Source organism: Camelus bactrianus, chromosome 3 (genome assembly GCF_048773025.1).
Source record: "Camelus bactrianus isolate YW-2024 breed Bactrian camel chromosome 3, ASM4877302v1, whole genome shotgun sequence".
NCBI classification, from domain to species: domain Eukaryota; kingdom Metazoa; phylum Chordata; class Mammalia; order Artiodactyla; family Camelidae; genus Camelus; species Camelus bactrianus.
The window spans coordinates 100,113,309-100,139,315 of NC_133541.1; the positions used below are offsets into that span (position 1 = coordinate 100,113,309).

At 41.8% G+C, this 26,007-nt stretch overlaps 4 protein-coding genes across 5 annotated transcripts in view; all 4 read left to right on the forward strand.

Annotated features, from left to right (window-relative positions):
• Positions 1-2,586: 2,586 nt before the first annotated feature.
• LOC105061745 (protocadherin alpha-C2) overlaps positions 2,587-26,007 on the forward strand; it is a 161,458-nt gene continuing 138,037 nt past the window's right edge. Inside the window, exons 1-2 of one of the 2 annotated variants that reach the window (XM_074360813.1) lie at positions 2,587-5,268; positions 10,212-10,647. In XM_074360813.1, the coding sequence (XP_074216914.1) occupies positions 2,875-5,268; positions 10,212-10,346 (2,529 nt within the window). In that variant the 5' untranslated portion in view covers positions 2,587-2,874 and the 3' untranslated portion in view covers positions 10,347-10,647. Of the gene's footprint in view, positions 5,269-10,211; positions 10,648-26,007 lie in introns of those variants that run through there. The other variant, XM_074360811.1, reaches the window with a different exon arrangement.
• LOC105082269 (protocadherin alpha-2-like) lies at positions 10,858-13,357 on the forward strand. Its single transcript, XM_074354261.1, has one exon. The coding sequence runs from the start codon at positions 10,949-10,951 to the stop codon at positions 13,355-13,357; it is 2,409 nt and encodes an 802-aa protein (XP_074210362.1). The 5' UTR covers positions 10,858-10,948.
• Positions 16,931-19,387, forward strand: LOC141577246 (protocadherin alpha-4-like). The gene has a single exon (XM_074361407.1). The coding sequence runs from the start codon at positions 16,946-16,948 to the stop codon at positions 19,385-19,387; it is 2,442 nt and encodes an 813-aa protein (XP_074217508.1). The 5' UTR covers positions 16,931-16,945.
• On the forward strand, positions 22,999-25,587 carry LOC141577247 (protocadherin alpha-6-like). The gene has a single exon (XM_074361408.1). It carries the CDS (start codon positions 23,122-23,124, stop codon positions 25,585-25,587), a length of 2,466 nt encoding a protein of 821 aa, XP_074217509.1. The 5' UTR covers positions 22,999-23,121.

Here is a 26,007-nt window from a genome sequence, read left to right on the forward strand (position 1 = left end):
AGTCTAGTTTTAGTTTTGTTTTTTTTTTTAAGGACTCTCCATACTGTTTTCCATAATGGTTGCACAAAACTATATTCTTATCAACAGTGCAGGAGAGTTGTTAGGAGATTTTTTAAATTACTGATTCAATCTCCTTACTAGTTTTATGTCTATTCAGATTCTCTAGCTATTTTCTTTGCAGTTATTGTGGAGATTACATTTAATGCCTTAAACTTATAACATTCTAATTTGAGTTTATACAAGCTTAACTTCAATAACACACAAGCACACTGCTCTTTTTCCATTTTTCAGTTTTATTAGATAAAATTGATACAATTTGATTGCACATATACAATATATTGCATGTAAATACATGTATAAAATATACTGCACATATTTTTTTAATTTAGATAAATGTACTATTCATTATTTCTAAGAAGTTTAGAACTTTAGGTTTTTAAACTTACATAGTTATCAAAGGAATAAAGCCAACCAGAAAATAAGAATCAACAGAATGCAGTAATCCAATCATAAAGGACAGTCAAATATGCTTACACATTTTCAAGACACGTTGCTCTTTTAAGGGCTCTGATAATACTTTTTTCAAGGCATTGTACTCCCATATGTTTTTTCCTTGAGGATAGTATTATGTAGACTTTTATACCCATGATCTCTACCATGATAATGAAGTTCATGGCTAACTATGGTTTTATATTTCAATTGTCACCTGATCATTGTAAGTGGCATTTTTCTAATATTTGGAATATCTTCAGATTGAACAGTTTTCATCAAAAGGAAGGGACAGGGTGAAACATTGCAATATGGCTGTGATTTAATTATATTTAAGGATCATTGTAACTCTCAATGTTAAAGCATGAGAGTTATATAATTTTCAGTTAAATAAAAATCTGGATTTTTAACAGGTAAAATAATGGAGGTTCCTTAAAAAACTGAAAATAAAGTTACTATATGATCCAGCAATCCCACTCCTGGGCATATATCTGGAGAAAATTCTAATTCAGAAAGATACATGCACCCCGTGTTCATAGCAGTATTACTTAGAATAGCCAAGATGTGGAAGCAATCTAAACGTCCATCAACAGATGAATGGATAAAGATGTGATACACACACACACACACACACACACACACACACAGTGGAATATTACTCAGCCAAAAAAGGATGAAATAATGCCATTTGCAAAAACACGGATGGACCTAGAGATAATCATATTAAGTGAAGTAAGTAAACAGAGAAAGAGAAATATCATATAAAATAATTTATATGTATAATATAAAAAATGATACAAATGAATGTATTTACAAAACAGAAATAGACTCACAGACATGGAAGACAAACTTATGGTTACCAAAAAGGAAAGGTGGAGAGCTAAATTAAGAGTTTGAGATTAACATATACACACTACTAATACAAAATAGATAAACAACAAGGATCTACTGTATAGCACAGGGAAATACATTCAGTGTCTTGTAATAACCTATAATGGGAAAGAATCTGGAAAAAAAGGTAACTGAATCACTTTGCTGTACACCTGAAACTTACACAGTGTTGCAAATCAATTATACTTCAATAAAATTAAAAATATAAAAAGTAAAATAAGCTTTTAACTGTAGAAAACAAAATATATTTAAATTAGCACTTTAAAGTTTGAAATATTTGAATACCAGTTGATTGTGGTTAGCACTTATTCTATGTATTCTTCATAGTAATAATATTTATCATAAGGAAACTTATAAAGTACTAAAGTACCTTGCACATTCAAATATTGTCAGTATTGTCTAAATCTACTGACATTTAGAAAAGTTCCAAGCTCTCAATTTGCTTCATTTTGAGAATAAAAGGGTATTGATGTATCTTATATTTTGCTGTACCTTTTGTAATAAAGTAATCACTACACTGAACTCTACTGTTAAAATTGTAAGCTGATTTTTAAAAATAGCATTATGTTTCATAAATCTTTTAATTATCAAATAAACAATGATTTGGACTTTCTGATTGAAGACAAAATAGTTTGTCCTTATTAATATTAATATCCTTAAATACCCATAGTACTTAAAGTAGAAATGTTAAGGTCATTATTTTAAAAATTAGCCAATGATAGTTTATTCAGATCACATTTCTTAGTCAAATTTTGATGTAGCTTTACGGTTCTGATTCTTAATTGCAACAAAGGGAAATGTCCCAAATATCATTATTCTGAGGTTTAAAATATTGGAAGATTATGTCGTTCATACACCACTGAAGGAATTTTAAATGAATTTCAGAAAAATTTCTAAAAATGTCATGTATGAGTACCTGATAATGATATACCATTAAAAAATTAACATCCAAACTATCCTAGCATAAGGTGAATTTTAGTGGTTTAAGTACCTTATTTTATAATTCCAGTATTCAGTTACAAATATTTAATAATAGAAATATGTGAGCTGATAAATAATTTTAAATAAAAAGATATGAGGTTATTTACATGTATCTTGATTTTCCCAAAATCCAATTCCCAAATCTTTGTGATAATAGCTAAAGCAAAATACTACTGAATTACATACTCTCAAGTGAGATTTGAAATGTTCTGTTTTTAAAGGACATAAAATTGAAAATGCATTGAACAAATTGCAAATGAGTATAGAGATTGTTTTGGACATCAGTGAATGGATCTAAAATCTACATCATTAGCCACATGATGTCGCTGTATACCACAAAGTCTGGTCAAATGAAATGTAGTGATTATCAAAAACTAAAGGAGGAAGCTCCATTTTGTCACCGCCCGAGAGAAGACAAAACCGGTAAGGATACAAATTATTGAAAATATGAAGTAAAAAAAGCAAGATTTTAAAGTAAAGTGAGAGTAGTACGAAAGGTGTAGTGCTTTTGCGATGCTGTTTGCTGGGAGAGGAGGCAAGGGAGCCCGGCGCCTGCTGCTCTCGCTTCTGCTCCTCGCAGCCTGGGAGGCCGGCAACGGTCAGATCCACTACTCAGTCCCTGAGGAGGCCAAACACGGCACCTTCGTGGGCCGCATCGCTCAGGACCTGGGGCTGGAGGTGGCGGAGCTGGTGCCCCGCCTGTTCCGAGTGGTGTCCAAAGTCCGCGGGGACCTTCTGGAGGTAAATCTGCAGAATGGCATTTTGTTTGTGAATTCTCGGATCGACCGGGAGGAGCTGTGCGGGCGGAGCGCAGAATGTAGTATCCACCTGGAGGTGATCGTGGACAGGCCGCTGCAGGTGTTCCATGTAGAGGTGGAGGTGAGGGACATTAACGATAATCCACCGGTCTTCAGAGCCAGAGAACAAAGGTTATTTATTCCCGAATCTAGACTGCTGGATTCGCGCTTCCCGATAGAGGGCGCTGCTGATGCAGACATTGGTACCAACGCTTTGATAACATACACCCTGAGCCCCAGTGATTATTTCTCTTTGGATGTACAGGCAAGTGATGAAATGAGTAAGTCACTTTCGCTTGAATTGAGAAAGTCTTTGGATAGAGAAGAAACACCAGAACTTCATTTATTATTAACAGCTACCGACGGGGGCAAACCAGTACTGGAAGGTACAGTTCAGCTGCTGATTACGGTGCTCGACGTTAATGATAATGCCCCATTGTTTGCCCAGGCTGTGTACAGAATACACTTATTAGAGACTACAGCAAATGGAACGTTAGTGATCACACTGAACGCCTCTGACGCTGACGAAGGTGTAAATGGCGAAATTGTCTTTTCCTTTGGCAGTGATGTGACTCTTAACATCAAAAAAACCTTCAAAATTGATTCCAGCTTAGGGGAAATTAGGCTAATTGGTGGACTGGATTATGAAGAAACAAAATCCTACGAAATTCAGGTAAAAGCAGTTGATAAAGGAAGTCCTCCAATGTCAAATCACTGCAAAGTTTTAGTGAAAGTGCTGGATGTAAATGATAATGCTCCAGAACTACTGGTCACGTCCCTGTCTTTGCCAGTCAGAGAGGACTCTCCACTCAGCACCGTCATTGCCTTCATCTCCTTGTCCGACCGTGACTCTGGTGTCAATGGGCAGGTGACCTGCACCCTGACGCCTCATGTACCCTTCAAGCTGGTGTCCACCTTCAAGAATTATTACTCTTTGGTGGTGGACAGCTCCTTGGACCGCGAGAAAGTGTCGGTCTATAAATTAGTGGTGACCGCACGGGACGGGGGCTCTCCTTCGCTGTCAACCACCGCCAGAGTGTCCGTGGACGTGTCAGACGTGAACGACAACGCGCCCACGTTCGCGCAGCCCGAGTACACGGTGTTCGTGAAGGAGAACAACCCGCCCGGCTGCCACATCTTCACCGTGTCGGCGCGGGACGCAGACGCGCAGGAGAACGCGCTCGTGTCCTACTCGCTGGTGGAGCGGCGGGTGGGCGAGCGAGCGCTGTCGAGCTACGTGTCTGTGCACGCGGAGAGCGGCAAGGTGTACGCGCTGCAGCCGCTGGACCACGAGGAGCTGGAGCTGCTGCAGTTCCAGGTGAGCGCGCGCGACGCGGGCGTGCCGCCTCTGGGCAGCAACGTGACGCTGCAGGTGTTCGTGCTGGACGAGAACGACAACGCGCCCGCGCTGCTGCCACCCGGGCCTGGGGGCGTGGCCGGCGCGGTGAGCCAGCTGGTGGCGCGGTCGGTGGGCGCGGGCCACGTGGTGGCGAAGGTGCGCGCGGTGGACGCGGACTCGGGCTACAACGCGTGGCTGTCGTACGAGCTGCAGGCGGCGGCGGGGGCCGCGCGCAGCCCGTTCCGCGTGGGGCTGTACACGGGCGAGATCAGCACGACGCGCGCCCTGGACGAGGCGGACGCGCCACGCCAGCGCCTGCTGGTGCTGGTGAAGGACCACGGCGAGCCGGCGCTGACGGCCACGGCCACCGTGCTGCTGTCACTGGAGGACAGCGGCCAGGTGCCCAAGGTCTCGTCGCGGGCGTCAGCGGGTCTCGCGGGCACAGAGACAGAGTTAGTGGATGTGAACGTTTATCTGATCATCGCCATCTGCGCGGTGTCCAGCCTGTTTGTGCTCACGCTGCTGCTGTACACGGCGCTGCGGTGCTCGGCGCCGCCCAGCGAGGGCGCGTGCGGGCCCGGGAAGCCCAGGCTGGTGTGCTCCAGCGCGGTGGGGAGCTGGTCTTATTCGCAGCAGAGGCGGCAGAGGGTGTGTTCTGGGGAGGGGCCGCCCAAGACGGACCTCATGGCCTTCAGCCCCAGTCTTTCTCCAGGTCTGAACCCGTCGGAAGGAAATGAACATCCAGAAACAAAATCCGATCTTTCTGGTAATGTAAGTTCAACTTTTAAGCTTTGGCTTTAATTTTTTTAAATTTTACTTGTCTAACTATCTTTTCAAATGTCACTTTAAGAGATATATTCAAAGTGTTTACTAAAATCGAAACAAATTTTACCATTTATCGTAGGTATTTACTCTATTACTTACAGCTGCATCTTGAGTGGAGCTTGGAAAGAGAAAAAAAAAACTAATGTAGGGACAGTTTGTCATATTCCTTTATTCAAATAGTAGGATACTTTTGAAAGAATACTGAAATATTAAGTAGCTTTGATCATATTTAATACAGGATCTTAACGTAGTCAAATACAGTGACATTTTCAGGTTTATTTTTATCTCGTAATGAAATTCCAAGCACTGAACAAAAAATTATAGGCAAAGTTACAGAACCATCTTACTTCCTGTAAGATTTCAAGCTTCAAAGTGAGCAATAAAAAAATCGTTTTAAGTAAAAGTAATTCAAATTTATAGTAATTTATTTATAGGATGAAATTTTAATTTTTATGTGAAAACATACATGTATTTCTTCATTTTTGTTATGGTCTGTATCCTGATGCCAACGACTTTGAGTTCTCCTGGGTCTAGACAGCTTAATGTGGAATGAATTTGTATTATAGGATCTGGTTAGGAAACACTTATTGAGCATTTTCCATTTACTCACAACTGTTCTAAAACCTTTTATTTTTACTTCTGTCAACCTTTCCAATAACTTTGTGATGTGCATACTTCAGCCTCACTTTACTGATGAAGGTGCTGAGCATCAAAAAAGCTGAATTTGGTATTTTTACTAAGTTTTCTCCAAATTTCCCAAGGATTTGCAAAAATTGCTTGTTCTAATGCACTTCATTTCCTTTCACACAATGTTTAAGATAGCTTAAAATCAAGGAAGTTTGCAAAAGCAATGAAAAATCTGTTTAAAAGCCAGAGTAAAAAGCTCAAGAGAAGAGTAGGAGCAATTTATCAAAAAAGCAAGCACAGGCTGACTGCAAACCTAATACCTTCCCAGAAGTAAACACAGAGATCTAAGAAATAAAAACGAAGGGAAATTCTTCATACTGATTATTCAAGAGAGGAAAAAAACCTTCTTCCTACTAAATTTGAAGAGTTGATTACTGATCATTGTGTAAGGGTTTAGCAATATACAGAACAGTATGGTCATAGCAGATTTGCAAAACCAGTTAAGACATATTTGTTATAGATATTATTATATTTGCTAGTCACTAAGTCAAGAGCATAATGTTAAACTGTATATTCTATATTTAATTCTGAAGTTACACAAGTATTAAATGAACATATTTTTGCTTGCAAACATTCAAATGAACATACAGAAAAAGTATCATGAAAGTCCCTCTTGTGAAAACATTCTATAAGAAATTAGTATAATTTGGTAGTTAAGTTTCCAAAGATTTGAATTGATACAAAGCTGTTGCTTAGAGTGTTGCAAGAAATAGGCTGTTAGCATGTTTCTGTAACCTTTCAAATATTAATTATCATTCCCATCCAGCCTTTTGACAAAAAGCAGCAATCAGTCAATGAATCTAGTCAGGCTGCCAAGAAAAGTTTCCAGTTCTTTTAAATATGAGATAAACTTTGCAAGATTATAAAATTGGTAAAGATAGATTAAGGAATCACAAAATAATTTCTCTTCCCCAGTTCACATTACTATATCCCCAAGGCTACTTTTGCTAATGATATTATTCTCCAGGCTTGGGAGCTCCTCTACAGACACTCAATATTTACTCATGGATCCATTCCACAAACACACATGGAGAGCCATCCTGTAGAACTTAGGGACCCAGCAATAGTGAACAAGATAGACCAGGTCCCTGGCTTCAAGGGGACCACATTGTAACCTATTTAAAATAACAGTTGGGTTATGAAAAGACTTGGATTTAGTATAATACTGTTTTTTTTTTCAGTTTTCTTTGTCTAACCAAGGTGTGTATAAAGGAGGATCTCATCCTATTTGTGATGTTTTAAAAATAGGCATATAATGCTGACTATTATTAGCAAGTTTTCTGGAAACAAAGCAGATGAACCTTTCTTTTTTTAAATGTTTAGCCTCACATATTTAACTTTCTTTTTACTTCTTTTTATCTATCTATTTATTTTTATTGAAGTACAGTCAATTACAATGTGTCAGTCTTTGGTGTACAAGGCTTTCCTTCTTTATGCAAATTGCACTCAGAAAACTATGTGTAATTCTCATTGCCTCAATTAAAGGAAAATGTAATCAAGTAGATGAAAAATGCCCTGGAAAGGGGAAAATGACCCCCTAAATTTTTGAGGCCAAACTGAAAATCATAAGCAGTATGGAGAAGGTAAACATATATTTTCTTCTATGAAGCCAAAAAAAACTTGAGTTAGAGGCTGGCATTTGAAGCTAGAATGGCACAACTTGTTTCTTCAAGGATTTATATAGATTGAAAAATCAATTATCTAACAGTGCTTCACTGAGAGTTTAACAATAAGATTATTTATGGAATTTAATATCATTTGATGAATATCAATAATCTTTTAAATTTGGCCTGTAGAGATTCATGCATACCTTCACACAATTACACTGGGATCACTGTCAAAACAGAATTTTAGGTTGATGCATTATGGATCTAAGAACAACCAAAAATTTCATTCTCTATTATAATAGGAGAACATTATTATTGACCTTTTTACTAAGATATCTGACCACTAAGCAGGTTTGATAACTTGGATTCTATGGGAAAAAAATTATTGTGTAGTGATTTCTTTTTCTTATATATAAAAATTAGGAAAAGAAAAATAGTAAACTGAATTTAAATTGTTTTAGGCACCTTTTTTTTTGTTGTTGTTGCCTAGCATCCATTTCCCCTTCTTGATTTTTTTCTTTCTGGGGATTTGTTGTAGTTTTGTGAAAGACTTGGATGAAGATTTTTGAAGAATGAATGCTCTAACACACAAACCATAAGGAAATGACAATTTTCTTTGATAAATGCAAAGGGTGTAATTTTAGCAGTAGATACTATATTAGTTTCATAAGGCTGCTGCAACAAATTACCACAAACTTGGGGGCTTGAAACAAGACTCTAGGGGGGAACTCTTCCTTGCCTCTTCCATTTTCTGGTGGTTCCTGGCATTCTGCCTCAGTCTTCACATTTCCTTCCTTCCTGTGTCTCTGTGTATCTTCTCTTTTTCTGTCTCACATAAGGACACCTCTCATTGATTTGTGGCCCAGCCAAATCTAGAATGATGTTAGGGTTAGGGTTAAGGTTACCTTAATTATATCTGTAAAGATATTCCAAATTAAGTCATATTCTGAGGTTCTTGGTAGATATATCTTTTGGGGGCTACTGTTCAAAGCACTGTGGATACACAGAGATTGACATCACTTTTTATCTGTACCTGGGTAGTATTTGTTGAGTATGGCTTCTCAGTCTCCTTTCCCCTTTGGGGGAAATGTGCCTGGATTTCTGGCAGTGTTACGCTCTCTCTGAGTGAGGGAGAGAGACATTCTAGGTCCTCAGAAACCCCAAATAACAGCAGAATATTCTTCATACCTTTAGATGCATCATTCTGAAAATCCAGCAAAATTACCTTTATAGGATTGCAAAAATTATCCCAAGCGAGCCATGTTTCCTAGAGCTAACATCTGGATTCTAGATATAATTCCTTAATGTGTCAACAGTAGCAGATATGTGACCACTGATTATATAAAAACTACTGTGTGTTACCAATATTTAGTTGCATTGCAACTATGTCATCATAAAATGGCTGTTGCTATGTGCAATCAGTTTAAGCTCCCAGAGGAACAGGGTACATGAGTCCTTTCATTGGCCTTCACAAGAACCAAGCTCCTCATTTTCAGTCCACATAATTTAGGCATGGCTGATTTCATTTTCTGGCTTCAGGAATGAATAAACAACCCAGGTCTGGCCAGTGTGAGAATCATCACAACTATTGGCTGAAGAAAAGATATGTCTTCTAAACTGGGTGAAAGGAAGTGTTATTCTAGGATTTTTGCTGGAGCTTTTAGGAAAAGGACACTTTCTATTGAGAGTCATTCATTGTAGCCTGAAAATAGGTAGCCTATAAGCTACTTTTGCCATCTTGCCATCAAATGTAAAAGTATTATAAACGTGGAGATACTTTCCTTATGGCATTATTAAAGTGTATATATCCAGCTCTGCCTGAAACCAGTAAATAATTGTCCATTTCCGTGAATAAGACAATAAATGATGCTGTGCTTTTTTGCTGAAGTCAGTTTGCCCGGAGTTCATAGATGGAGTATGATTAATATAAGTATACACTTCTATAGAAGGTGTGAGTAAGTATCTTAAGACATAAAACTCAGGGGAGAAATTAGCATTGTTTCCAGTACCAGTTTTCTAGTTTTTCTTTAGCAAGGATTTTGATTTTCTTTTATGGACACTGTAAATCTTGCAATTAATTTTGTTTTCCTCTATGCCGAAAAAAGTTTGAGACCTCCTTAGAGCAGCTGAAAAATAACTCTAATGCATTTTGAACACTGACACACACTCAATTTATTTTAATTCATTCCTATATTATATTCATCATATTTTCATATTCTTTGTGTGTGAAGTGGACAGCTAAAATTATTAAAACAAGATAATCTCAAATAATTAACATTAAAAAGATATCAGTTGTTTGTTCTTGAATGAAAATCCAAATGTAGTAGAAAAGGTATCTATTCCTAAGAATAGATTATCCAAATGAGGAATAAATAAATCATTAATTTCTAAACATCTGCAAACAGTTCAGAAAACAAAATTAAATCACAAAAATCCCAAGAATGGATTATATACATGTATTTTCATTGACTAAAATGCCCTTTGATCGTGTGTGCTTTTTTTTGAAGAAACAGAAAAAAATTCTTTTATATTCAAAAGAATTGAAAATCTCAGGGTATTTTCTCATCATACTTATAACTGCACTATTTACAACAGCTAAGAGGTGGAAGCAACCCAAGTTTCCATGGACAAATGGATGAATGGATAAACAAAATGTGGAATATACATATATTGGAATATTACTCAGCCTTACAAAGGAAGGAAATCCATCATATGCTACAACATGGATGAACCTTAAGGACACTATGCTAAGTGATATAATCCAGTCACAGAAAAATGCTATAAGATTCCACTTATGTGAGGCACCTAGAGGAGTCAAATTCATAGAAACAGAAAGTAGAATGGTGGTTAGAGGGGTCCGGTGTGGTGGTGGAAAAGGGAAGTTGGTTTCTAATGAGTATAGAGGTTCATGTTTGAAAGATGAAAAGTTCTGAAGATCTGTTTCACAACAATGTGAATATACTTAACATACTAAACTGTATACTTAAAAGTGCGTGATATGGAAATCTTTGTTATATTTTAACACAATAAAAAGCGGAAATTATACATTTCAGAGTTTAAAATAAATACTTTTCCTAGGTGAAAACTGTCACTGAACCGGACTATTGTTTAGTTCAAATCTACAGAACAGTAGCGCCTACATTTTGGCCACATGATGTCGCTGTCTACCACAGAGAATTCTCTAGGAAAAAAAAATACCCAGAGCCCCATTGTCACTCCAGAGAGGCGGAACAATAAGAGAAGCAGCAGGACTTGAGCAGAGACTAGAGGACAATATTTTAAATTTTGCAAAACATGATAGTCTAGTTTGATCAACTTACTGGGGATTGGTAATGGTGTCTTCTAAGAGTAGGGCGGTGGATATCAGGCGTCTGCTACTCTCGTTTCTGCTCCTTGCTGCAGGGGCAGCTGGGAGTGGTCAGGTTCACTACTCGGTCCCGGAGGAGGCCAAACACGGCACCTTCGTGGGTCGCATCGCCCAGGACCTGGGGCTGGAGGTGGCGGAGCTGGTGCCGCGCCTGTTCCGGGTGGCATCCAAAGGCCGCGGGGACCTTCTGGAGGTAAATCTGCAGAATGGCATTTTGTTTGTGAATTCTCGGATCGACCGGGAGGAGTTGTGCGGGCGGAACGCGGAGTGCAGCATCCACCTGGAGGTGATCGTGGACAGGCCACTGCAGGTGTTCCACGTGGAGGTGGAGGTGAAGGACATTAACGATAATCCGCCAATATTTCCTATGGCAGTAAAGACTATCCGGTTTCACGAATCCAGGCTGCTTGACTCGAGGTTTCCTCTAGAGGGGGCATCTGATGCAGATATTGGAGTAAACGCTCTTCTTTCCTACAAGCTTAGCTCCAGTGAGTTTTTCTTTCTAGACGTACAGACAAATGATGAACTAAGCCAGTCTTTGTCTCTTGTGCTAAGGAAATCTCTGGACAGAGAGGAAACTGCCGAAGTTAATTTATTACTGGTGGCTACTGATGGAGGCAAACCTGAGCTCACCGGCACCGTTCAGTTGCTTATTAAGGTATTAGATGTGAATGATAACGAGCCTACTTTTGATCAATCAGTTTACAAAGTACAGTTGTTAGAAAATACCGCAAATGGGACGTTAGTGATTAAACTAAATTCTTCTGATGCAGATGAAGGATCAAACAGCGAGATTATGTATTCATTTAGTAGTGATGTGCCCCCAACTATAACGACCAAGTTCAAAATAGATCCTAGTTCAGGGGAAATCAGAACTAAGGGACAGTTAGATTATGAAGAAATGAAATCCTACGAGATTCAAGTCATTGCGTATGACAACGGAACTCCATCAATGTCTGGGCACTGTAAAATTACAGTAAAACTTGTAGACATCAATGATAACACACCAGAAATCTCAATCACCTCTCTTTCACTTCCCATCCCAGAGGATGCTCCATTGGGCACCGTAATTGCCCTCATCACAGTGTCTGACCGCGACACTGGTGCCAACGGGCAGGTGATCTGCACCCTGAACCTTCATAATCCCTTCAAACTGGTGTCCACCTTCAAGAATTACTATTCGCTGGTGCTGGACAGCTCTTTGGACCGTGAGAGAGTGGCGAACTATGAGGTGATTGTGACAGCGAGGGATAGGGGCTCACCTTCGCTGTCGGCCACGGCCAGCGTGTCCGTGGACGTGGCCGACGTGAACGACAACGCGCCCACGTTCGCGCAGCCCGAGTACACGGTGTTCGTGAAGGAGAACAACCCGCCCGGCTGCCACATCTTCACCGTGTCGGCGCGGGACGCAGACGCGCAGGAGAACGCGCTCGTGTCCTACTCGCTGGTGGAGCGGCGGGTGGGCGAGCGAGCGCTGTCGAGCTACGTGTCTGTGCACGCGGAGAGCGGCAAGGTGTATGCGCTGCAGCCGCTGGACCACGAGGAGCTGGAGCTGCTGCAGTTCCAGGTGAGCGCGCGCGACGCGGGCGTGCCGCCTCTGGGCAGCAACGTGACGCTGCAGGTGTTCGTGCTGGACGAGAACGACAACGCGCCCGCGCTGCTGCCACCCGGGCCTGGGGGCGTGGCCGGCGCGGTGAGCCAGCTGGTGGCGCGGTCGGTGGGCGCGGGCCACGTGGTGGCGAAGGTGCGCGCGGTGGACGCGGACTCGGGCTACAACGCGTGGCTGTCGTACGAGCTGCAGGCGGCGGCGGGGGCCGCGCGCAGCCCGTTCCGCGTGGGGCTGTACACGGGCGAGATCAGCACGACGCGCGCCCTGGACGAGGCGGACGCGCCACGCCAGCGCCTGCTGGTGCTGGTGAAGGACCACGGCGAGCCGGCGCTGACGGCCACGGCCACCGTGCTGCTGTCGCTGGAGGACAGCGGCCAGGCGCCCAAGGCCTCTTCGCGGGCGTCGACGGGCGCCGCTGGAGCGGAGGCGGCTCTGGTGGATGTGAACGTGTACCTGATCGTCGCCATCTGCGCGGTGTCCAGCCTGTTTGTGCTCACGCTGCTGCTGTACACGGCGCTGCGGTGCTCGGCGCCGCCCAGCGAGGGCGCGTGCAGGCCCGGGAAGCCCAGGCTGGTGTGCTCCAGCGCGGTGGGGAGCTGGTCTTACTCGCAGCAGAGGCGGCAGAGGGTGTGTTCTGGGGAGGGGCCGCCCAAGACGGACCTCATGGCCTTCAGTCCCAGCCTTCCAGCCGGCCCCATTAGTGCAGATGGAGAAGAGCACCCTGATGTAGACGCTGATATTCCAGCCATAGTGAGTAATTTTTAAAAACTCTTTGTTTTCAATTCCTCAAAAGTTTACTCCTTTGAAAACGTTTTAACAGTTACTTACTCTTGTTTCTGACAATAGAGTTTTTCAGGTACTGGCGTTGCGGTTAAAATATTTGAATTTCTTGTGACTAATGTTTTTGAAGCAAATCAGCAATAGGTAGTGAGAACCATACTTACAGTTTTTTGTTTGTTTGTTTGTTTTTAATCGGTGTAGGATTATTTTATTGCTAAAAATCTGGGTAGAAACCAAATACATTTTCCTGGGTAAACTGCATTGTTTAGAATATTGGACTTAAACTGTGGTGTACTAATCCCCGCACAATGCTTCAGTGGCTTATGACTCTTTCCATTTGGAATTCCTACTAAATGTGAGTTCAAATGTCACTGATCCATTTTATGAGTTCACCCTAAATGTTGACCACTTCTCTTTCATTATGCTTTTTATAGTGTATTAAGCCTGTTGTCTCCTATGGCGCCTCTTTTACTTATTCATTTTTCTGGAGTCTCAGTTCCTCTTTCCTACTTGAACATAATTGTTTTTAATCCTTATGCTCACATTTAGCAATACTGTTCATTGTTGCTAATTTTCCAATTGCGTAAAAAAACCCAGAAATATAAATTTATTGCTTTTAGAACTGTATCTTTTCTCACCTTCAGTTTCTCACTACTTTTATTAGTATGCATTAAGAAATCAATAGGAAGTGAAATTTGAATAATCCCTTTAATATATCATCATTTAGAAAGACTATTATTAATTTTTTAAGTTGTTATTTTCTACCTGAATAGTTTGGAGAATACTGTATATCTAAGTTAAAAACTATTCTCTAACAAAACTTTTAAATCATTAATTTCTTTTATATACAGTATTAAGGTGCTAATATCCAAAAAGTTCAATAAGTGAATGTCATTACTAGTGACATTTCTCTGAATACCAACTTGCGTATTAATGTGGATTATATAGTAAGAACAAAGTTCCAAATAAGTAGAAGTGAAATATTTTTCATTCATTCTCCTATTTGGTAGTTTGTCAGTTCCTGTATAAATAGGTGGACTCCTATTGAAGTTATTTGCCAGTAGAAACCAAAGCTTAGGTGTATTAGTGACTAGAGAATGGGCAAGTATTTCTAAATGATAAGAGACAAAATGAAGATACCAGTCTTGTTCATAGGAGATGAATGGGTTTCCAGTATATACAATTATATGGAATACTTTCCCACATGAATTATATACTACAACTTCCTACTTCCTTGTTCAAGTTTCCTTGCTGAAACCTGGTTAATACTCAGTGACATTGTGGGAAGGGCTAGCATATAAAATAGAGATAATCCTTCCCTTTTCCATTTTAATTTCCTCTTTCTGGCACTGTCCTTTTCTGCCTCCTGTCCATCAAGTATTAGCTACAGCATGTCCGACCTTGGTTCATTATTTTATTAGGCCTCATTTTCATCCTATTGTGAATAATAGGGTCATCCAAAGTTCTTGTCTCACAGGATATGGGACTTCAAATACAGCTCTCCTCTTCAAATCCTTAACTAATAAGATTCTCAGCTAATAAGACATTTTAAAGACTTTGGAGTTTTTCCATTTAGAGATGTGTTGCCACTGTACCAGGTAAATACTGAATAGTTCCCAAATAAATATCCTTTCTATTCTGTTGCATTCCTCATCTATGCACTTAATTTCTGCAAAATGAAGTAAATGGACAGGGAGTGCTTTTCACTTTCTTTCAGCTTGTTTGATACTGATCATTTTAAACAAATCTACAGTTTGGGTCCTCAAACAGTGAAACTATTTTGATCTACGCTTTAATTATAATTATGCTTTAATTTTAATTATGTGTGTGTGGCTCCTCATAGAATAGAGGCCTAGAACTATTTTCACTACATTGAGTTTTTTGTCCTAGATATCCATGGGGTAAGAGTTTTATGAACATAAGAGGCAAAGAAATTTTGAAAATAGCTACCATTATGTCCTTCTATATTAAGTTTCTTTATGTCAGGAAAATATGTCGTGCTCTATTGATTGGGAATTCTTTATAAACCATTAGAATTCCTAATGTCTCATAGATCATAATTGGCAAGAACTGGAATGAAAACTAAGCTAAAATCTAGGTTTTCAATATGGACATTGAAATATATCTTAATTAGAGCAATGTCTAAGGAAAATATTTTTGTGCCTCTGGGAAACTATAGAGCCTGCTGAGACATCATATTTTCCTGACTAACCACCCTAATTTAATGCATTTATTAGGCAATTGAAGAAAACCCAACCATTCTATTTGGTAATATTTCATCAAATAGTAAATATTCTGAGCTATTAAACTATTATGACACAAATACTCCCTTTAAAAATTTATATTACAGAAAAGGAGGATTAGGCATACATACCCTAATACCTACCAAACAGAAATTAATGTAATAAGTGGCCCAAGTGACTTGATCTGGATGATATAGTTTAAAAGAAAGTAAAAATGCCTGCTCAGTTGGTTTAATCATGAAAGCCTTTATTGATCAAGAAAGTTCCAAATGGTTATAGAATGGAGGAAACTGCTTTGAGAAGCGTTTGTAAATGATGAATATTACCTAGGCAAGGAATGAAATGAGTATATTGGTTTAGCAAAAAACAAGTTATTGGAAGCCAGAAATTGTCCACCTCTCCTATGAGCACTGTAGGAGAAAATAGAAGTTTAGGCATATTAAGATCCTGGTGAACAGGCAACTATTTATAAACCATAAAAGACAAAGTGAGAATAACAATCTTGCCCATGGGAGGTGAATGGATTCCAGGGAATAATCTGGAATATTTTCAACACAAATTCTGCAGCATCCTACTTCTTTGTTAAAACTTCCTTGCCCTTGGCCCTTAGATGATTTAAGGAAGACTTTCAATTAAATGCTGATGGTCTTTGCTTCCTTTTTCAAACATTTTTGAACTTCCCTTTCAATGACTGACTTTTGAGATCAGGGTTTTTCTAGAGATGGGTTCTCTGAAGTCTTCAACACCAGGAATGTAAAATCCAACAATGAAGAGTGCATCACCACTAATAACTACCTTTCTTTACTCTCAGGAACAAAAAACTTGTCATGAATTTTCCTAACAAACATGTTACCAATTGTTTATTTACAAAGTATTATGTTAACTACAGTTGGGTCTCTGTAAATACCCAAATACTCTGAAAAAAATATTTCCACTGAAGTAAAAGCTACACCTGCAGTGAAATTAGGGATCACACTCAATCAGTAGTGCAAAATGTGTACCTCAGTAGGACAAAATGTGAGTCTATTCTCCAGTGGTGTTAAAGTAAGTGGAATAGCTGAAAGAATAATTAACACAGCAGTTTACAGTATGGATTTCTACAATCTATTACTTACGGTTTGGAGCCACATGATGTCGCTCTGTACCATAAAATTGACCTGACAGGGAAAGAAAGAAAGAAAATCCCTCCTATTCTTATTGTAAAGAAGCTACATTCACCATCCAGATGCTGAAAAATGGAGGATGCAGTGGCAGTGGACTGAACGGTTAGGAGATCTTTGGATTTTGAAATAAGATCCCCTTACTGAGAACAAAGCACTGCGGGCTTGAGATGGAGTTTTCCTGGGGAAGCGGCCAGGAATCCCGGGGTCTGCTGCTCTCACTTCTGTTCCTCGCAGCTTGGAAGGCGGGGAGCGGCCAGGTTCGCTACTCCATCCCGGAGGAGGCCAAACACGGCACCTTCGTGGGCCGTATCGCTCAGGACCTGGGGCTGGAGGTTGTGGAGCTGGTGCCGCGCCTGTTCCAGGTGGCGTCCAGAGGACGCGAGGACCTTCTGGAGGTAAATCTGCAGAATGGCATTTTGTTTGTGAATTCTCGGATCGACCGGGAGGAGCTGTGCGGGCGGAACGCGGAGTGCAGCATCCACCTGGAGGTGATCGTGGACAGGCCACTGCAGGTGTTCCATGTGGAGGTGGATGTGAAAGACATTAACGACAATCCGCCTGTGTTCCCCGGAACACAAAAGAATCTGTTTATGGCTGAATCCAGGCCGCTTGACTCCCGGTTTCCACTAGAGGGCGCCTCCGATGCAGATATTGGGGCCAACGCTCTGCTGACACACACACTGAGCCCTAATGAGTATTTCTCGCTGGAAAACCCATCCAATGACAAGCGGGTGAAACGTCTTGGGCTAGTATTGAGGAAACCTTTAGACAGAGAAGAAGCTCCAGAGATTTTTTTAGTGCTCACCGCCACTGATGGCGGCAAACCTGAGCTGACTGGCACCGTTCAGTTACTCGTCAAAGTGCTGGACGCCAATGACAACGCCCCAGCTTTCGACAAAACACTCTATACAGTGAAATTACCAGAAAATGTTCCTAATGGAACGTTGGTAATTAAACTTAATGCCTCAGATTTAGATGAAGGCTCGAATGGGGACATTATTTATTCATTTTCGACTGATATTTTACCAAATGTGAAATCCAAGTTCTACATAGATGGGATTACTGGAGAAATTATGGTAAAGGAATATATTGATTTTGAAGAAAGTAAATCCTATGAAATTCTTGTAGAGGGCATTGATAAGGGGCAGCCCCCACTCTCTGGCCATTGTACAGTTATGGTGGAAATTGAAGACACCAATGATAATGTCCCAGTAATGGAATTCAAGTCTTTGTCACTTCCAATCAGAGAAGACGCTCCACTGGGCACGGTCATCGCCTTGATAAGTGTGTCCGACCTCGACTCCAGTATCAATGGGCAGGTATCTTGTACCCTGTCGCCCCACGTTCCCTTCAAGCTGGTGTCCACCTTCAAGAATTACTATTCGCTGGTGCTGGACAGAACCCTGGACCGAGAAAGCATGGCGAACTATGTGATGGTGGTGATCGCGCAGGACAGGGGCTCACCTTCGCTGTCGGCCACGGCCAGCGTGTCCGTGGACGTGGCCGACGTGAACGACAACGCGCCCACGTTCGCGCAGCCCGAGTACACGGTGTTCGTGAAGGAGAACAACCCGCCCGGCTGCCACATCTTCACCGTGTCGGCGCGGGACGCGGACGCGCAGGAGAACGCGCTCGTGTCCTACTCGCTGGTGGAGCGGCGGGTGGGCGAGCGAGCGCTGTCGAGCTACGTGTCTGTGCACGCGGAGAGCGGCAAGGTGTACGCGCTGCAGCCGCTGGACCACGAGGAGCTGGAGCTGCTGCAGTTCCAGGTGAGCGCGCGCGACGCGGGCGTGCCGCCTCTGGGCAGCAACGTGACGCTGCAGGTGTTCGTGCTGGACGAGAACGACAACGCGCCCGCGCTGCTGCCACCCGGGCCTGGGGGCGGGGCCGGCGCGGTGAGCCAGCTGGTGGCGCGGTCGGTGGGCGCGGGCCACGTGGTGGCGAAGGTGCGTGCGGTGGACGCGGACTCGGGCTACAACGCGTGGCTGTCGTACGAGCTGCAGGCGGCGGCGGGGGCCGCGCGCAGCCCGTTCCGCGTGGGGCTGTACACGGGCGAGATCAGCACGACGCGCGCCCTGGACGAGGCGGACGCGCCACGCCAGCGCCTGCTGGTGCTGGTGAAGGACCACGGCGAGCCGGCGCTGACGGCCACGGCCACCGTGCTGCTGTCGCTGGAGGACAGCGGCCAGGCGCCCAAGGCCTCTTCGCGGGCGTCGACGGGCGCCGCTGGAGCGGAGGCGGCTCTGGTGGATGTGAACGTGTACCTGATCGTCGCCATCTGCGCGGTGTCCAGCCTGTTTGTGCTCACGCTGCTGCTGTACACGGCGCTGCGCTGCTCGGCGCCGCCCAGAGAGGGCGCGTGCGGGCCCGGGAAGCCCAGGCTGGTGTGCTCCAGCGCGGTGGGGAGCTGGTCTTCCTTGCAGCAGAGGCAGCAGAGGGTGTGCTTTGGGGAGGGACTGCCCAAGACGGACCTCATGGCCTTCAGTCCCAGCCAGCCTCAGGACCCCATCTCTACAGACACCGTGAGTCTCAAAAATTTTACAGCTATTTTTTGTCGGGCCTTTAATATTAGATGTTTAACATTTTCCTCTCTTCTTCTTTCGTTTTAAATTATGGTTTTATAGTTAATTATAGTATCCTTTTAGATATAAATTCTCTTGGTACTAGTTCCTTTACTTACATTTGCAACTATCCTTAAAATTTACTTAGCGTATTGGCGATAATCGCTTTGCATTGTGGTGTTTCAGTAACAATCCCCCTTTTTATAAGGTTTTAAAGATTTGAGTTAATGGACTAGTTTTCTGTGCACTATCGAAAGCATTTTCAGAAAGAAATTTTTAGTGAACATTTTAATTTCCAAATTTCAGGATGTGTTACAGGCAGATACTTTTTTGATACATTTTTTTGCCTCTATCGTTTATTGTCAAAGTCCCATATTGTGACTATATAGAAATGTTTTAACAACATCGTGTCAGTTTGCCTTTTTTGTTCTCCAAAGACTATCAATTATTTGAGTATTTTTGTTACATAAGTTAAGTTAATTTTTTAGTAGTATTTTCAGCATTGAATGATTCAAGTTTGTTTAAACAGTTGGCCTTGGCATACTCATGGTGACTTTGATATTTGTAATCTAAAAATTTTAGCTCTAGTGGCTTCATTTTTTCATTTTTTGAATGCAAAATACATTTACACGATTTAAAATTGTTTAAATGTTTCCCTTCCATCTCCAATGTCAAGCCACTTATTATACCTGCTTGAATATTTCAAATGTTCCAATTTCTTGGTTATTCTTCTAGAGAATTTTTAATACACAAAAGAACTCCCATCTCCCATTTGAAAATGTTAATATTCATATTGATTTTCCTTTTTTCCTTCATTTAACATAATTTGTCTCTCTTGACATATTACTTAAGGAGATTTTTCATTCTTTTACTCAGTCTCTCTTGTCCCATTTTGCAGATATATCATAATTTCCCCCCCTTAACATCAACATTTAGTGGGAACATGATTTATTCTTCTCTATCTTATTTTTTTCTTTTCCCATTCACAAATTATTATATTGATGAGAAATAATTGTGAATTCCCATAGTTGGGAAAACTCTTGTTTTTGTTAGAAAACTTTTGGATTTATTTCTGCTTTTTGGTTTAATTTTTTAAACTACATTGATACAAACTCCCCTCTTGAGTTTATTGTTTACCCATGCAATTTTTTTTTATAACAAAGCTGTACATTTGAATCTACCATAGGCAAGAATGCTCTCCATCTCAAATACAGAGAACTGTTTTTCTACACTTCTTCTAAAAACGATATGGGTTTAGCAAGTAATAAATATTCCACATTTCATATTGTAAAATATCATTTCCCCTTTTTATTGATTTACCTATTTCTTTCATTCTCACATGTATTTAATTTTACAAGTACACTTGTATCATACTACTCAAATATTTCTAATACTTTATTACTTTGGGGGAAGTCCTACAACTTAAGAGGGCATTCTCACCACTGTGAATTTGTAGTTAATAGATGTCAGCATTTAAAAAATTAAGATTTAAAAAAAAATCAAATTAATTCAGCTTTGAAATACAAACTTTGATTTATAACTGAAAATTTTCTTTGCTGAAGGAGGAAGCTGTTCATAGATCGACTAAACGTTTTTTTCTCTACATAATCTTCTCCCTTGACTAGATGAACTATGTGACTAAATAAATGAACAAAAATATGTTTCTCATGAGAAGATCCAATATTTTCCTTTTCCAAGTTAGTTTATTTTACATAATGATTTTAGTAACATTGTATAATTTTCTACCTGGAGCCAATAAGCAGAATTCTTGAAGCTCTTCCAATTTATTGGACAATATTATCAACCTTCTGAAAATTGCTAGGAACTGCAATAGAAATACAGATTTGATGCTTTAATTAACTAATTTAAAAGTTGACATTCAAAGAGACTCTTCACTTAGGGCAAATTTTATGAAAGACCCTAAGCACTATAGAAAACCTTCAACAATAAGACCAAGCCAATATATATTTTGTCAAGGCTTATCTTCCTGTAAGCAAAGGAAACTTTTATTTGGGGGCTTATAATGGGTTAGCAAATGAACTCTTCATTTACTCAAAGTAAGTGTAATAGTAAGCCAACAATAAGGAGTACTATGTAGAACTAGGTTAGTTATTTTAAGGTAGAGCCTTCTCATATTGGGGGGTTCTTTGTATTACAGTTGTCTGTGAGAGTTTTACAAGTATATCAGAATTCTGGAGAAGGGTGAGTGTTGGCATATGCCCATTTGAAAAGTCTTTTTTGTGACTTTTGTTGTCTCCTTTTGAGAAAGAGTTCAATTATCTACAGGTGACGACCTTATGGATGAATTGAGGGTAAAACTGACACTTTGGCATGACTTTGATATGATGGTGGCATTTTTACAGTTAAAGATGGAGGTAATTTTTAAAAACTTGAACAAAGGTTGTACTGAGGAGGAAAGCAAGCAAGTGATCTATATGTCTGCAAAATAGAATTAATAGCAGAGCATAGTTGAAAGTAACACTGGAAATATGGACTTGTCATCACATCTCAAGTCACATAGAAATGATTCTAACAACTTGGAATTTCTATGTGTAGTGCAATTTAGTAAAAGCTGTACCCATTAAGATAAACATGGTGGTATGTAAAAAGGCAAATTAAAAAAATTGAATAGGGCAGGTAAAGCAGATGGACTCATAAAAAATCCATATAGGGCACATGTAGAATGTTCATGCCATTAAATAAAAGATAAATTTCAAGGGTTTGAATTTGGGGGATAGTAATGATTTCTCTTCATAATCTTCAAACTGTAATAAAATCATTTTCTAGAACTCATCGGCATGTATGGGTAAAAAATGACAAAACCATAAAAAATGGGGAGGAAGATGTAGGTTTGGGCATACCTTCAATAAAAGTCTTATTTGTAATGTTGGAAGTGGATGAGAACACTTAAAGGAAAGCATATAAGATATTGAGATACAGAGAAAAGTATAAGTTCGTTTAAGAGCAGCTGAAGGATCAGAGCAACAAAGAACAATGGGTAGAAATTCAACCAGATTTTGCAGTGATGGAGAAGTATGCAAAGGAAAATGTCTTGAGGGGGACACCTAATATAATCGGCAGAGAAATTGAGAAATGTAAAGAATATGCACTAAAATTTTCATCTTTCATTGTTAAATAAAAGAAACATCATTAGGAGTAGTTGATGTTCATTGAACAAAGAAAGAATGGACTTTGATTCTAAAAGGTTTTTAACATTTGGAAAAATTTGTTAATTTAAAATTACACTTTCATCAGAGCTAAATATGATAACATATCCTGTGACAGAAATACATGTACACGTTTCTCCTTGACACAAAATTTGTCGGATAGTTTGCATTTCTAATTCCCAAGCCTGGTTCAGATCACACTTAAACTTTCTAAACTGGTTGATAACAGTAATTACATTTGTGAGAGGAAAGTTATTTCACTATGAGTATTTTGATCCCTTACCCTACTCTAGTAAAAGAAGAGAGACGAGATGAAACTGAAAATTACAAACATAAGGCTTACTATTAAGGCAAAGCAAAATATATATATTTATATATATATTTTTTATATTATATGTAAATCTATCTATATTTTAATTTAAAAAAAAAGATAGCATAACACACTTGTGAATTCATTTCTTACTTACCCTTTGGAGCCGCATGATGTCGCTGTCTACCGTAAAGTTACATTAGCTCTTTATTCAAGTCCCTTCCTCCCATTACTGCATTCTTCCATGAGTGTGGGATGATGGCGGGCGCAGAAGAATTGGATTAACAGACTTGGGATTCATTTTAATGCCGAGACAAGATCTTCTGATGGAAATAAGCCAACAAGTGTTTGAAATGGTTATTACCCCTGAAGACAGACTGGGATCCCGGTGTCTGCTGCTCTTGGTTCTGCTCCTCCCAGCCTGGGATGCCGGCAGCGGCCAGATCCACTACTCGGTCCCGGAGGAGGTCAAACACGGCACTTTCGTGGGCCGCATCGCGCAGGACCTGGGGCTGGAGCTGGCGGAGTTGGTGCCGCGCCTGTTCCGGGTGGCGTCCAAAGGGCGCGGGGATCTTCTGGAGGTAAATCTGCAGAATGGCATTTTGTTTGTGAATTCTCGGATCGACCGGGAGGAGCTGTGCGGGCGGAGCGCGGAATGTAGTATCCACCTGGAGGTGATTGTGGACAGGCCGCTGCAGGTGTTTCACGTGGAGGTGGAGGTGAAGGACATTAACGACAACCCGCCTGTGTTCCCTGTAAAGGATCGAAGAATATCGATTTACGAATCTAGGCTGCCAGATTCTTTGTTTCCACTAGAGGGCGCGACGGATGCAGATATTGGCTCAAATTCTATCTTAACCTACAAACTCAGTTCCAACGAGTACTTCGCTTTAGATGTGAAAACAAACAGTGATGACAGTACACAAATAGGGCTCGTGTTAAGGAAATCCTTGGACAGAGAGAAAGCTCCCGAACATAATTTATTCCTCATGGCCACTGACGAAGGCAAACCTGAGCTCACTGGCACTGTTCAGCTGCTAGTCATCGTACTGGATGTAAATGACAATGCTCCCAGTTTTGGACAGTCTGAATATGAAGTAAAAATATTTGAAAACTCAGATAACGGAACAATAGTTATTAGACTAAATGCTTCTGATAGGGATGAAGGAGTGAATGGGGAGGTGTCATACTCTTTTAATAGTCTTGTTCCACCCATAGTTAGTGATCAATTTAGAATAGATCCCCAAACTGGAGAAATAGTAATTAAAGGGAATATAGATTTTGAAAAGGTGAATTTATACAAAATCCGTATTGACGCTACGGACAAAGGCCACCCTCCCTTGGCTGGTCATTGCACTGTTTCAGTGAAAATTTTGGATGAAAACGATAACGTCCCTCAGATTGCATTGACATCCTTATCCTTGCCTGTCCGAGAGGACGCTCAATTTGGTACTGTTATAGCCCTACTTACCGTGTCCGATCTTGACTCAGATGCCAACGGGCGGGTGACCTGCTTTCTGACGCCCGATGTTCCTTTCAAACTGGTGTCCACCTTCAAGAATTACTATTCGCTGGTGCTGGACAGCGCCTTGGACCGCGAGAGCGTGGCCAACTATGAGCTGGTGGTGACGGCGAGGGACGGCGGCTCGCCTTCACTGTCGGCCACGGTCAGCGTGTCCGTGGACGTGTCCGACGTGAACGACAACGCGCCCACGTTCGCGCAGCCCGAGTACACGGTGTTCGTGAAGGAGAACAACCCGCCCGGCTGCCACATCTTCACCGTGTCGGCGCGGGACGCGGACGCGCAGGAGAACGCGCTCGTGTCCTACTCGCTGGTGGAGCGGCGGGTGGGCGAGCGAGCGCTGTCGAGCTACGTGTCTGTGCACGCGGAGAGCGGCAAGGTGTACGCGCTGCAGCCGCTGGACCACGAGGAGCTGGAGCTGCTGCAGTTCCAGGTGAGCGCGCGCGACGCGGGCGTGCCGCCTCTGGGCAGCAACGTGACGCTGCAGGTGTTCGTGCTGGACGAGAACGACAACGCGCCCGCGCTGCTGCCACCCGGGCCTGGGGGCGGGGCCGGCGCGGTGAGCCAGCTGGTGGCGCGGTCGGTGGGCGCGGGCCACGTGGTGGCGAAGGTGCGTGCGGTGGACGCGGACTCGGGCTACAACGCGTGGCTGTCGTACGAGCTGCAGGCGGCGGCGGGGGCCGCGCGCAGCCCGTTCCGCGTGGGGCTGTACACGGGCGAGATCAGCACGACGCGCGCCCTGGACGAGGCGGACGCGCCACGCCAGCGCCTGCTGGTGCTGGTGAAGGACCACGGCGAGCCGGCGCTGACGGCCACGGCCACCGTGCTGCTGTCGCTGGAGGACAGTGGCCAGGCGCCCAAGGCCTCTTCGCGGGCGTCAGCGGGTGTCGCGGGCACAGGGACAGCGTTAGTGGATGTGAACGTGTACCTGATCATCGCCATCTGCGCGGTGTCCAGCCTGTTTGTGCTCACGCTGCTGCTGTACACGGCGCTGCGCTGCTCGGCGCCGCCCAGAGAGGGCGCGTGCGGGCCCGGGAAGCCCAGGCTGGTGTGCTCCAGCGCGGTGGGGAGCTGGTCTTACTCGCAGCAGAGGCGACAGAGAGTGTGCTCTGGGGAGGGACCACCCAAGGCAGATCTCATGGCCTTCAGTCCCAGCCTTCCACCCTGTCCAGTAGTGGCGGATATGAGCGAGCCTCAGGATTTAAATGATCATTGTTCCAAAGTAAGTCTGATTTTTCATAATTACTAGTTGATAGTTATTATGAAATGCTATAATTGTTTTCCTAATATTTCCTATTTTAAAAATTTGAATAATTTTATATTATACACATCTTTTCTTTTTTGTTAATTATTATAATCTCTGGTTTATTGATCTTAACTTAAAGTAGAATCAGGCATTATTAACATCATTTAACATCTCAAGATTTTTGTCTTGAAACTCAAAACTTCCTTGGATTTGTACTGCATTTAAAATTTTGTATTGGTTGTATTATTTTCATTATTAATCTGTAGAATTTTCTTCTTTTTTTGCATTTGAACTTATTTCACATTTAGTCATTTTTAGTAATGCATTGACATTTAAGGTCATTTTATTACTTTATACTTTTACCTTTTCAGCTTCTTTCTTTCTCTTTACTTTTTTCTTCTCCTTCCTTCCTTCCTTTCTCTC

Coding starts and splice junctions, on each gene's coding strand:
- LOC105082269 (XM_074354261.1), top strand. CDS start 10,949: ATGGTGTCTTCTAAGAGTAGGGCGGTGGATATCAGGCGTCTGCTACTC.
- LOC141577246 (XM_074361407.1), top strand. CDS start 16,946: ATGGAGTTTTCCTGGGGAAGCGGCCAGGAATCCCGGGGTCTGCTGCTC.
- LOC141577247 (XM_074361408.1), top strand. CDS start 23,122: ATGCCGAGACAAGATCTTCTGATGGAAATAAGCCAACAAGTGTTTGAA.